This window comes from Scomber japonicus, chromosome 9 (genome assembly GCF_027409825.1).
Source record: "Scomber japonicus isolate fScoJap1 chromosome 9, fScoJap1.pri, whole genome shotgun sequence".
NCBI classification, from domain to species: domain Eukaryota; kingdom Metazoa; phylum Chordata; class Actinopteri; order Scombriformes; family Scombridae; genus Scomber; species Scomber japonicus.
The window spans coordinates 20,412,474-20,427,026 of NC_070586.1; the positions used below are offsets into that span (position 1 = coordinate 20,412,474).

General features: G+C 38.9%; 1 protein-coding gene across 1 annotated transcript in view; it reads right to left on the reverse strand.

Moving 5' to 3' along the window:
- The window catches only part of LOC128364399 (netrin receptor UNC5C-like), a 200,016-nt gene that overhangs the window by 99,081 nt on the left and 86,382 nt on the right, over positions 1-14,553 (reverse strand). Inside the window, exon 2 of the mRNA XM_053324932.1 lies at positions 7,347-7,583. Coding sequence (XP_053180907.1) covers positions 7,347-7,583 — 237 coding nt within the window. The remainder of the gene's footprint in view (positions 1-7,346; positions 7,584-14,553) is intronic.

A 14,553-nucleotide genomic window follows, 5' to 3' on the forward strand; every position in this document is an offset into this window, starting at 1 on the left:
GCACATAACATATGTGAATGTCATTCAGTGTACACTTTTTTGTCCTCCAGTAACTTTAAAGAGGCAGTGAACCAGGACATTCCAGGACACAAGGGACTACAGGGAACTGCAACCAAACTCAGACATTTTTACACAAACATGCCCTCAAACAGACAAGCAAACAAAAAAATAAGCATACACAAACAGAACTGCATTTTCAAATACACACACATTTTCACACTAAATAAACTATTACCTTTCACATACACAGACAAAGTCAAAATACACATGAGCACGCACAAATACAGTCAGGCTATAAACACAGTTGTATTACAAAATTGATAAGACACACAAATACACTGCTGTCTTGCATATCAGGAGTCGCTGACACAGAAGGTAACTGACCTCCTTACAAATCTTGGTGGTTGTTAACAATTGAGATTGAACAATTCTAATGCAGGAGAGAAAGTAAGAGAAAGAAATAGATGGGACACGGAAGAAGGAGGAGAGCTAAAGAAACAAAAGTAGAGGAGATTGGGAGTGATGCCAGAGAGAAGAAGAAGGAGAGAGGAGAAACATTAGTAGGAAGAGAAAGAAGGAGAGCCGAAGGAAAAGACGAGAAGAAATCAATACAACTGAGATGGCAGCAAAGGAGGGAAAGAGGTCACAAATCACCCAAGCCAATACTGTGTGTGTCGATAATGTATGTGTTTGTGTGTGTGTGTGTGTGTGTGTGTGTGTGTGTGCGTGCGTGTGTGTGTGTGTGCGAACGTGCCTGCGTGCATGTCTAGATGTGAAGTCACAGGTCAGTGCTAGCAGACTAATAACAATTCACACTTTGGCTAATGGAGACGAAGTAAGTAACCTAGTACACAATATGTCATTAGCACACTTCAAGGCTAATGGAGATATACTGAGGTCATACGCACGTTGCTTAAGCAAACATTGGAAATGCCCTTGACAATAAGATATGCAATCTAGATAAATTATGCTAGTTCTCACCTTAAACCACAGTCATTCAGATGGATATACACTAAAGATGTTTTAGCAGATGTGACTGCTAATAATGCTACTGTATTAAAGTGCACGCGAAGGATGGCAAGTTGTGTTATCAGGGATGCCCATGGATTTTTTTCATGTAGACAAAGGTTGCGGAGGCTGGAGAGCTGTTTGGTGTGGCATACATAGTTTGTGCACACACCTCGAGAGTATCATGCACTTGAGTGAAACAAAAAAAAATCATTATTTGACAGATGAAAGTGTCCATGGGGAATTTGATGAAGATGAAAAAGGTTGTGACAAACAACAGTATATATTTTGTAGGCTTGGGACAACATGCTTATATCCTGATTAGGGATGTTAGTGGTTCTGGTTCTCACACAGAGGCTCTGACAATGACACCAACCCGCAGAATACAAAGAGATGTGATGGATCCATTTTACCAACATGCGTGGTGGCTAGCAGCTAGTTAGCATTGTTAGCTTTGTTAGCATGCTGTCAGTAGCCTATAAAATGTAAAGAAAAATTAAGGTGTAGCCATGGGGTCGCTGGTTTAACAGCACCATGCTAAGTGGGTAATGTGTATTAAGATGTTTGTGTGCTCTGAAAGACACCTGCCTTTGTGTTAGATAGGCAGTGAAAACCATGGTTATGTAGCTACTGTTTTAAAATGCTCCTTTCCACTGCAGGTGGGACACAGATTGTGGCCAACTGGTGTGATGACCCAGCAGCAAGTTGAGTTGGCTGTGTTTCTCAAAGATAAGTGACAGGCAGTGAAGCTGCTTAGAGAATGTAGCCTGTTCCCTCCGATTTTAACCTGCCCACTCTCCCTCATTCGGCCCCACATGCTTGCCTGTGATCATCACCTGGCTTGCCTCCCTCCAGATGAGGCTCCATGTGAGTAGCTTCTAGATAATTTATTGAGCTGTCATGAAATTCAAATATAGCTACCCTTTCCATCCAATTATATAGAAAATGTTCATAACATCTTATTTGAGCAGTCACTTTTGAACATAAATTATCAAACCTTCTTTACCTCACCCTTGCTATCACCTAATAACCCCTTTAATTTTCCAGCCCTTTTCTATCCTATGACAAAAAAATAAAGCTGAATTTCCAAATCCTCTTTGGAGATAAACCTACAAATGTATGTTGGTGTAAGGCATCATAACTTTCTGGCTTGTTACATTTATGTTTTAACTTTTGATACATTTTTTAAAACTTTAGTTTTCTTCTATCTTGATCCCAAAGATCATATGAACACCATTTCACTTAAGCCGACTTTCCTTTTCATGCTGCAAAAAAGGAGGAGAAAGCATACACAGGGAGGACAGGAGAGTGGGTGTAAGCGAGAAAGAGAAAGAAAACAGCACAGCAGGATTCATATCATATTTCTCCTCAGTGTGAGTCCATGATATCTGTTGGCCTTTCCAGCCCTCTCAAAGGCACCCTCCATCAACATCCCTCCATCATCCATACTTCTCTCCCCTGCTTTCTCAAGCTCAGGTTTTATCTGTCTGTAGTCTCTCCAATTTCCAGTGGTATTCCGTCAATTAGAGTAAAGCACAAAACAGCATGGACATGAGAGAAGGGCAGAAAAAAGAAAGGCAGAGGATGGGACAGGGTGAGAGAGAGAAAACAGAGATAATAAAAGCAATATGGGGACCAAAGCTTCTAGCTGTGTCTGTGAAACAGCGGGAAACAAAGGGGGAAAACAGCTTACAGAGTTTTCACACAGATAAACAGATAAACATGTGCACACACTCTGTGCATTCACTAGGCACAGTTCCTACAGTACCTTTTTATGCAATTTACTACAAGTATGTTGCATAATATATGTCTAGAATATCAAATCTTCTTTTAACTGTCATCGCCTTTTGTTCAACATGACTTAAATGCAGGAATGTACTGGGACAAAAATTCAGCACTGGACTTTTGTCCAGAGCAGCCCACATACTGGCCCACAATTACCTATTTTTTTCCGGAATACAACAGGATAACATGTGGTGCTAATACTTCCTCCAGGAGTTTCCAAAAAACAGAAATCCACACAATCTAACTGCCTAAAATGTTTATTTATTTATATATAAACGTCTTTATTTTTTTGAAATAAACTAGCAAATGGCATTAGGTTTCCTTGTTTGAAAATAATGTAGGGCTAATGAATATAGGCTACTATAAACAATGCAGTTGCGTACAGCAACAACTTTGTACACAGATAAATAGCTCTAAAAAACTCTCTATTCTGTTTTCTTCCTTTCACCTCTCTGTTCTCACATCGTTCCATCTCTCTTTACTCCATACCCTCTCACTCCTCTATCTGCTATAGGCACACTGGGCATAGACTGCATGCCTGCACATTAATACAAAGATAATAAGGGCAGGACAGCCATGTTGCACTTAATTGCACTTTTAGTAATTTCTCTGTGGAGAGACTAATCAATAAGCCAAAATTCCACCTTTCACATTAAGAACCTCCCAAGAAATCAAACTTACACTGACTTTGTTTGCATCACAGTAGATTGTACACACATTTAGACTAAATAATGAAGATAATGATCATTGGTTTATTATATCCAATTTATTATTGGCTGAATAGTTTTTTTGCCTACTACTAGTCTACGGGATGTCATTGTTATGAAGTACTACCTACTGCAGATATGTCTGTGGAGGTGGGGGGGTTAATATAATACAGACACAATCCAACTATGAAATGCTTTATGCTAACACCCCCCAAAAACAAAGGCATGAATTCTCTTCATATAGGATATCAGGCCATGAAAACATAGAGCCATTTTCTTGAAAATGCGGCAATAATCAGCTCTGTCTATTTATTTATTCATTATATTTTTAAGTGTATATCTGTATCGATCAGCTTGTGCTTGAAAGATTAAGTTTCCCGCAGCAGTACAAAGTAGCAAGCAACCAGTCATTTTTTATTAAAGTGACATTATGATTGCTTAGTACAAGATAAATTATGCATAAATTAACACATATCCTAAGCAGATAAAACACTGAAAACAAAATGATTGTTTGACAAGGCCTGAGGGTTACTTCAACAGGCAAGAATTCTCAGAGAGATAACTCTAAAATTAAATTATAAAACTTAGGTTTTACACCAAATGAGATAACATTGGTTAATGTGGCTGCAAGACATCTACTATAAATGTCAAGAATAAATTAGATGTGATGTAGCTCAAAATATACTGAGAAACTGACTGTAATCCTAACCCTTAAAATACCTCATGGTGTCCATCATATACAAGAGCTGAAATCCACGGGTCGTTAATTGAACCAAATTCTCCCCTCAGTAATGCACTGCGTGGAATCCAACAACTAGCAAATGGATGGCTGATGGGAGACTAATAAATAACTCGCAGCTGCACATGATGTCAGTAATGAATGCTGATAGATGGATGGAAAAATGAGAAAGAGAGAGAAAAGAACAAAAAAGAGAGAAGAAGGGAGACCATCGCTATGACAATGTTTAGTATATGTTGGTTCCTGTCCAAACTTGATTTTTAGTTTTAACATATTTAGATGTCATGAATTGGTTTAGCATAATAAGGCCAGATAAATTAGGTAAATGTAACCTACTGGGTTTTATTGGAACCCAAGAGTAAAACAAAGACTTTTATAATTTATGGGAAAATGAAGACTGAGACAGACAACAACACAGATTAAATGTCACCTTTTCCATCATTCTCACAGTCTGATATGACTTTACAAACTCTTTTCTTGCCTTCAGTATATGAATGAATTTATGTGATGTGTGACAGGTGTGTGCATGAGTGAGAACAGATGCAAATGCTGCAGAGGTGATCGGTCCACTGGCTACCAGCACCTGTAGTTGACTGGCTCCTTTCTGATGCCATTTGACTGTATGAACACAAGTCATCCCCTCTCAAACCAAACTTGTTTGTGTTGCAAATGTTCACACTGTAGTCTTCTAAGATCTTTGCCACTGGTGGCTTATGTTTTGCTACAAGTTCGTTGGGGGGGGGGGGTGCTATTTCTGTTGACCTTGTTTCCTCCTTTTTTAAAAAAAAATTTCATCAGTCTGTCTCTGTGGCTTCTGGAGACTTAGAGAAGATGGCTGTTTTCATGTTGTTTCTTCGGACACCACTAATCAGGGCACAGAAAACTTCAAGCAAACAATTTAACTCAGTTACTATGATGTAAGATTTTGTTCAGGTTTGTGATCACATATGTTAGTCATTTCTGAGAACACAAGAGATTTTTTCATCTGTATGTCTAACACTGCAGCAGTACAAATACAAAGTAATAAAATCACTTATTTCTGAAATGCAAAACCTCCTCCAGGCACATCAAGTTTTTAGCAGAAAAAGGACATGTTCCAGCACAGGAAATGACTCATCGACAAAAAAAGATGTGGAAAAAGGGTTTAAAAGTGACACAAGAGAGTGAATAGACACAGAAAGAGAAATGAAAACAAAGAGAGAAGGGGAGGAGGCAAAATGAAAAAACACACAACAAAAAAGGTAATGATAAAAAATTCAGAAAGAAGCCAGGAAAGGGGGGAAACCTGGGGGATACATTAAACCCGGCTACAGTTGTTCAATAGAGAAGAAATCAAACTCAAGTTATACAGGGTTGAAGATAATGAGGGTGAGATGTGAAGTAGGCTACACAGTAGCCTGGTGTGAAATGAAAAGGGTGTAATTTTAAAGAATGAGAAGACCAAAAGAAGCAGTAGCAACAATGTGGTTATTGTTAATGTCATCCTCAGTGGAAAAACAGATCATTAATGAGAGACATGAAAAGAAAATAAGAGTGAAGCTCTCTCTTAAAATCCTGGTGTCACAAACCCACCTCTAAGCATAGACTGTAACACGTTTGCTCCTTTTGTAAAATGTATTTAGCTATAGTGTGAATCTCTCTGGGTGTTTCTATAATTCTACCTATATTTTCACTTTTCTCAGGTTTACTTATATCAGGTTTCACTAGATATTATTGCATTTATTCTCCTCTGGCTTGACTATTCATGTGTAACAGCTGAAGCAGGGGAAACATCAAACTGTACTGTTCAGTGGCTTCCATCTCTGTCTTGGGGTTAGCACAGTGGCACACACACACACACACACACACACACACACACACACACACACACACACACACACACACACACACACACACACACACACACACACACACACACACACACACACACACACACACACACACACACACACACACACACACACACACACACACACACAGCCTTTATATTACATCTTTGGTGGGCATATTGATTGAATTGAGACAGAATCAAAAGTTCTGCTTCCTCATGATTGCAGGCAATACACACTGACAAGTATTAAAGAGCACATAAAGTATGCATATTTGGCTTGCTGTTGACTCCACTGTCTATTTAATTCAGCAGAAACTATATATCAGGAGTTTTTAAATAGTTTTCAGCATGGAGCCCAGATTTATTAACAAGCAGGTGTAGCCATATAAGCTGAGCTCACATCAACTTTAAAGTCAAAGAAATCGCATTGTGTACGTCTTTGTCTTCCTGCCAAAGCAACAGCAAGATTCATCATTACCTCACTGGCAGAGTAATAACAAGTGCTGTCAAGTGACAAGTGTGGAACTTTGGCTGCAGTCCAGTACATCACTGTGGATCCTATTAAACTGTCCCATGAACATTGCAGTACAGATCCGGCTGTAGGACAGCTGTGTACACACATCTGACATGTGACCCAGCTTTCTACACAAATAACTAAACATTTGAATAATAGGTTTAACCTGTTTGCTTACAGTTGCTCAGTGAGACAACCTGGGGAAAATGCTGGCCACAATTTTATATGGCACAGAGATAAATATCATCAGGGCCAGAAACATTAAAAAATATACAGGCAAAGAGGTCAATGTTTAAGAGTAATATAGGAACTATATCAATATTAAGATGTGCACAGATATCTTAAGATGTTTTAAGTTGTCTGTTCAACTGGACAAATGCAGATATATTTATCCAATTGCAGATACATTTTGTCACACACACACACACACACACACACACACACACACACACACACACACACACACACACACACACACACACACACACACACACACACACACACACACACACACACACACACACACACACACACACACACACACGTATATATGAACTGATATACAACTTATATATGAACTGAGATGCAATTGCACTGGACATGTCACCTGCTATTTTACAACTAACCCATTTAATGAATATCTTCTCTGCATTTAATTTAATTAATTTTTCTACCAATTTACACTATACAATCTGTTTGCCTAGTTTTTATTGCACTCTCACTGAATGAGACTGTTTGCATTGTGTGCTAGACTTCACTCACCTGAGTTCTCATCCACCCTCTCCTCCACAGTGTGGTCCTTCTGATGGACCCACTCGCTGTTGCACTTGAAGTAAATCTGTGTTGCAGGTGTGGCCTTGCAGTAGAGATTAACAGGTTTATTCTTGACAATGTAGCCTTCATCTGGTTCAAACAGGAAGTGAGGTAAAGGCTCTGGGGGGTCAGAGGGGAAGGTTTCTGGGAGCTCGCTCAGACTCAGGAAATCATCATCGTCTCTCACTGGGGGAGAAGAAAGGAGAAAGTTTAAAATTATGTTTTCCCACTGATTTATAGCTCTTTGTTCAATCACTTAAAAAAAATTCCAACCAGTGAGCATCAATACAATACTCTTTCTCCTGTGTGTGCGCGAGACAATGTCCTCATGTGCTAATAACAGCTATGTCTCAATCTGGTGACCTGGAAAGAGAAAATGTTTCTTCCACTGAGTCATAAAATGCACCTTTCATCAGCATCTGTTTATGGTGTCCATTTGTGGTATACTACTGGCTATTAGAAATTTTATTTTAGAACATAATGTCAAAAACATGACATCTTGCTTTCTTCAGATGTGCATTGAGTTTAGAAATTGATCAAATAAACTACACAATGGAGAAAAAATGAGGGTGAATTGACAAGAGAGGGAGCTGGAGATAAATGGTAGAACAATTGAGAGATCCAACACGTACTATAAAATAAAAATTTACCAATGGAGTTTATTTATGTGTCCAATCATTTACATGGTTAATCCCTCATAGGATGACAAATAACACAAGTTAATCATCACCAAAACAAAAATATTTACAGCAACTTACAACACAACTGCTAAGAAAAAAATACTTAGTTACACAAAATCCCAACAGGGCTCCAATACTAGGACGTAAATACCGTACACACAATCTTAAATAAATGTAAACAGACATAACCACAGATTTTTTTAAATTGCCAACAAACTATATACACTATATAATCCTGATCAGCATATTGTGAGCCTAATTGAACTCAAATAGATAATACATAATCCACTTAAATTTGAAAGCTTACATTTGTCACAAGTTATTTTTCTCCTCCTGTTCCAAGCTTATGTGATGTATTCTGAAAATGCCAAGTCATTGTCAAAAATATTAAAGCCCCTTCCTCCATTTTAATCAAATGTGAATCTGGAACTTGAACCTCTCAGACAATATTGGCCAGAAATGATGATAGCAAACACAGCACAGAGAAAAATAAGCAGGATATGTAAAGACAGGAGGAGGTAATTGAACAGACAGGGTTCTCATTTGACCAAGTCTGAGGGCACCAGCAACTTCATCTTCCTTTTCCTCCATCCTGCTCTCTCTCCTCAACTGTCTTTTCAGGCAATCTGAATTTCACGCCCACACATGGCCTCAATCAAAGGGACACCAAGACTGTTTTGTCATCAGGTTGCCAAGGTCAAAAAACACAGAGGATTACAAGAACAGGTAGGAGGGAGATGAAGAAGCCTTTTTTCCCCTTTCTTTCTCATGAACATGCACGTGCACTCAAACACAATGGAAGTGTGTTTAAAGTCTGCACACACACACACACAAATGCACATTTTCTTCTACTTTGTAATTTCCCTCCACTCCATCATCATCCAGTTTCATTAAGACTGTCTAGAGTGACTCTGAGTGTGTGTGTGTGTGTGTGTGTGTGTGTGTGCGTGTGCGCATGTGTGTGTGTGTGTGTGTGTGTGTACACGTGTGATTGCCTCACCTGGGGAGCTGTGACTCATGGGGAAATTTTAACACACAGAGCAGTTTTGACACAGCTTCAAGGTTCAACCTTTTTTTCAACACCTCATGGCTAAAATTGCACATCAACACTCCCACAAATACACACTGAGTCACATACACACACAGACAAACACAAACTTTAATTCCTCCCACCCTACCGGTGTGTGCAGTTGGCCTTTATCTTGGAGAGTGGCAGTGTGCTGTGGGCTAGGAGCTAAAAGCAGCTTAGGTAAAACAACAAGACATAAATAGGGGAAAAATTAGTAGGCAGCGTCCCCACTTTGATGTCACAAAGCTGACATTTCCTCTCTTATTTCTGTAATTAGTTCTATGAGAGTATGAAAATTGGTAGACATTTCCACCCCATAATTTCATTATCTGTAGGAAATGTTCTCTCACTCTTGGCTATTTATCCAGTGTCACGTTCAACCATTTGTCTATCAGCTTCTTTCTCATTTGCTGCTCCCATTAGTATTTTTTGTGACGTTATACTTCTTCACCACTCCGCTTTAAAACCCCCCACTTGCTTTTCACTTTGCCCCAACACCCATTCTCACCCTCATCTGTCATTCAGAGAGCTGGGGGGGTTCACTGCTGTGGAGTGACAGCTATAAATTATTGATTGGCACAAGAAACATGATAGCCGGAGAAAAGGGCGGGTGGAAGGAGGGGAGGGATGGTTAGAAAAATCCCCATGAATAAAAGCGTTATTTCATGAATGCCTACTATTTCCTTTTCCTTTTGCACCATCCTTGCCTCTCTGGTCCTTCCCGCTTCCTGCTTTGCACTTTTTCATCCTATTTGTTTTCCTTTTCCTCCTTCTTCTTGTTCTTCTTCTCTCCTCCTCTTGTTTCTTCACCTGCTCCTCTCTCCTGATCTCCTGACAGAGTGAATTACTGATCCTAACAGCTCAGCTCATAAACGTCTTGCCTGAATGCTGTCATCAATAATGAATGGCTGTAGCGGAACAATGTCCAGGTTCGATTTACGGCATGTAGTAAATATGTACCGGGGGCAAAAACCACATTTATTCCCTCGCTCAAGCCTGTAGGCCTGCCCACTTCAGAAAACCTACAAAACCCAGCCAATAAATATCAGTAAATCTATTAACAATGATGTCATCAGCAGTGACCAATCACATTTGAGTGTCACAGACAATGTGAACTCATCTATCATATGGATCGAGCATGTTATATATCAATTTCAATATTTTGGTTTGGTATTTGGTGATGAAAAATGTAGAGGAATGTAGAGATAAGTCTGTTGCAAGCTGAATGAAGCCTTATAGGGTCAAAATGCCTCATGGGTATGAGTGTGTGTTTATGTGTCTGTGTGTAGGGTCTTGTGTTCTTGGTAAGTGGTCTGTGATGTGTATCAGTGCAGTAGCCGTGGAAATCATGAGATCATACTTCTTAGCATCTTATCAGTTAGTTAGAATCAACAGCAGCTGCAAAAACACATATGCAAACAGAGAAACAAGCGCGCACACACACGCGCACACACACACACACACACACACACACATACACACCATAAATAGACATGCAAAAATACTTTTAAAACACATAACTCCCCTCCACAACCACTATCAAAAGTACAGATACACACACACACACAACCTTGACAACTAGGGAAACAAATCTGGCACAGACACTGTCTTTCACAGACACATACAAACACAGACAAAAGTAAAGTGTACACACCCGCACAGACAAAAAACGAGCACATTAACATTTGTACACACTAAAGAAAAAATCTCCATGGATTTATAATTTTCCTTGCCATCTCTCTTTCCATCTTACGCACACAAACAGACACACAATGTTTCACTAACACAGTACAATACTACGCCCAGAGCCTCTTCCCACGATAGTCACTATCTTCCGCAATACACATTTACTCTTCATTGTATCACCTTTAATTAAATAGACAGACTGAATTAACTTGAAAAGGTTCAGGGAAGCAATTTAGGAAGTTTAGTGAGATGAAGGGAGACAAACAGATAGAATGAGTGCAGGATGATGGGAAAGCAGGGATCTAGTGTATCATTGCTCTGGATTTGATGCTGCCCATTTCCCAAACACACACAGACACTTACAAAGGAGAATGCATATACACACAGATAAATGTGGGCACAGAAAAAAAATGCAAATACAAGGCACACCAGCACGTCATCGTTCAAGCATTCAACAAACACACAATTTTATAGAAACAAAAAGTGTGCAAAAGATGTTTGTGAATGTCACAGGAGGGCACACAGGAGCAAACGAACACACAGTTATGTGTGTGTGTGCATGTCAATGACTTTCACACCATGAATACCATAAACTGCCTGCTTTATTCTACCTTTATCTCTCCCTCTTCTTTTTTTTCATTATCATCTTTAAGAAAATAACAAGTGCATTTTTTTTTCATTTTCTTTTTTGTAACCTCCCATTGGGGATTCAGTGCTCAACTTTGTTAAGTGTTTACTCATCTGCGATTCAATTATTCATGCTTTGAAACAATAGTTATATGGTGAGAATATGTTTTGTTTATCCACTTTTGCCTGAAGATATACCTTTAAGCATAGGGTTAGACTATTGTAAAGACCGTGTGAATTCAGACATTTTCTTCTAAACACATTAAATCATAAATATATTTCTAAAAAATGTGTAAAATGAATTTCAACCATTTAGATTTGAATTGTGGAGCTAGGCTTCACAAACTGTGTTTCAAAATTTCTGTGTTCAGGATTTAGGAAATCACTGCCGCATTACGTAACACGGCGGTGATTGGCATAAACCTGCCCCTGCTGCTGTAGGTATAAATACATTCAGCGCACACTACTACTACTACAGTCTACAGTTAGCCAGTTAGCTGAGTTAGCCGCCAAGTTAGCCAACGAGCTAGCCCCTGAGCTAGTAGCTGAGTTAGCAGCTGAGCTAGAGGCAGAAAGCCCTCATGTAGCGTCCATGTTTCGGGTAGAGGTGGTGACTTTGATTGACAGATGACACTTGGTAGGGGGCGGGGTTTCAGTGAACTCGGCGGGCATGCCCACAGCGTTTGGAAGCGGAGACAGAGACTGATTTTTACACAACTTTGAAGCCTAATTTCATATATTTGCCTTTTTTTTTTTAATCATTAGCTAAAAAAGGGTGGTTAACAACAATCTGTGGTATGTCAAACTCAGAACACATATTTATTCTTACTTTATGGATTTGAATTTATGAAGGCATTTAGAATAATAATATTGTTAGCAGTATTTTCAATGTGACATGTCTCTATGAATGTCTTTGTTTTAATGAGTATGACTTCCTGCCTTCTTTCCTGTCTCCTTTTCTGCCTCCCTCCATTCCTCCCCTCCTTCCCCAGAGTTGATTTCAGATGATAAGTGGTTCAGATGAGGATGATCAGACCAACAAAGTCATGCTGGCTGGCATAAGAGATGATAAAATATACACTGCCAGTATGCAGGTACGTGTGTATGTGTGTGTGTGTGTGTGTGTGTGTGTGTGTGTGTGTGTGTGTGTGTGTGTGTGTGTGTGTGTGTGTGTGTGTGTGTGTTACTGCATTTCTGACAGTAAAATCTGTTTATAAAGAATAGATCAAGGGTGGGTTAAGCCAGCTGAACTACTCCACATAGCATGCCAGGAAATTATACACTGCTTCCTAGAGTGTCATAGCCCTTTTGAAAGAAGACACCAGGAGGCCACACATCATCTGCATCCATTAGAAACTTTATCCTCAATTGGCACTTTGATAAAAGCCACATTATTCAAGACACGAGTAGACATGCAAAATGAGACAACTAAATCACTCCATTACCTTTGTCCAAAGGGATCAATTAAATAAGCATATGTTTTATTATAATCTTCTGAAAAAATAAACCAAAATAGAAAGAATAGAAATAGAAAAGTGGATTAAAAAACCTCCAAAACAAAACAAAAAAACACAAAATGTACATTAAACCATATCTTTCTGAAGATTATCATACTACTCACTTTTTTGTTGAGACTGTGTAAGGTAGATGCTGATTCAAATGTATGTTTGGCCACCAATTTGTTGGTTTTCAAATTGAATCCAATACTTACAGAAAGAACATCTGTATTATTTTACATGGGAGAGAAATTTCTCCCAGGCTGGGTGGCCAACCATGACTATTTGATGACAGAAATAACCCTGGGAAGATATAATATAGCATGCACAGCACACTCCTTGTCAAAGCCAATTATATATCCACCAGACTTTCGGGGCTATACAAGGCAATTCATAATAGCAGAAAACACTTGAAAGCTAGTGTATCTATATGGGAGCAGACAGTGACAGCTGGTTGGCGTCCTCCAACTTTCATTGTGTGTGACAGATAAGGCCCCAACTAAAGCCTGGAACTAGATTTATGGCCCTGCCTGTGAAGGGGTGACTCTGTTAGGCCACAGCTGGCCTGAGTTAAGAAAGAAATGTTCTTCTAGAATGAAGAGAATAAGTCTGGTGTGTCCTGCTGGCTTAGTGGTTTAGTCTCATATTGTACCATATCCTATAAGTGAGTGTATGCACTGGGAAATTCTCTATACTGCATGGACTCCTTTGTTTATATCAAAATTGGGGAAATTCACCAATGATCATTTTTGCACTTTTTGTATCTGTGTTTAGTATTAATCTACTTCTACTTTGGGTCCCTTTTCTCTCCTGAAGTTAGATAATCACTTGATTCTTATGTCCCTTTCTATCTATAATTCATATAAATCCTCCTTGACAGATATTCTCCAGTTGGTATGTGTAAAACAAACAAAAAAATGAACATACCCCGAACATTTACATTATGAGATACAGCCAAGCTAATTTAGTTAAGACTAATTAAAGTGTATGAATACAAAACCCTCATACTGTATATATACACACAAACACAAAACTGAAAGTTGCATTGCCCCTAGTTATCAGGTCAGAGCAGCATAAAATTGCATATTAGTGTTTAAGTTTGTGTGTGTATGTGTATGTGTGTGTGTGTGTGTGTGTGTATGACTGTCGATGCACATGCTGTACTGTAAGTTCATGCAATGGTATATCTTTATGCATCTGGGTGTGTGTTGCACACAGTGCATTTAAGCAGATGTGTGCTTTGCTTCCCACTGCATCTACAGTTGCATATTAGCATATTTTGTATATTTGTATGTGCATGAATATAGGAACGTATTTATTATTCTATAGTAGAATACTGGATATTACAGAGGTCAGCATGATATGGTATAGCATAAGTTTATATGGGTAAAATGTCTTTTTGGTCAGTGGAAAGAGAGCACTGATATCAGTATGGCTGAGGTATTTATACCTGTATTGGGAGAAACTAAGTTGGATCAGTGCATTCTTTGTTTTTTAATGGTAACACCAGCACATTTACAGGTTTTTGTTGTTGTTTTAGCGGCTTATTATCTTTTTTTGATGTGAATAAAGATTGTTCAAAAAAGTCCATTACACAG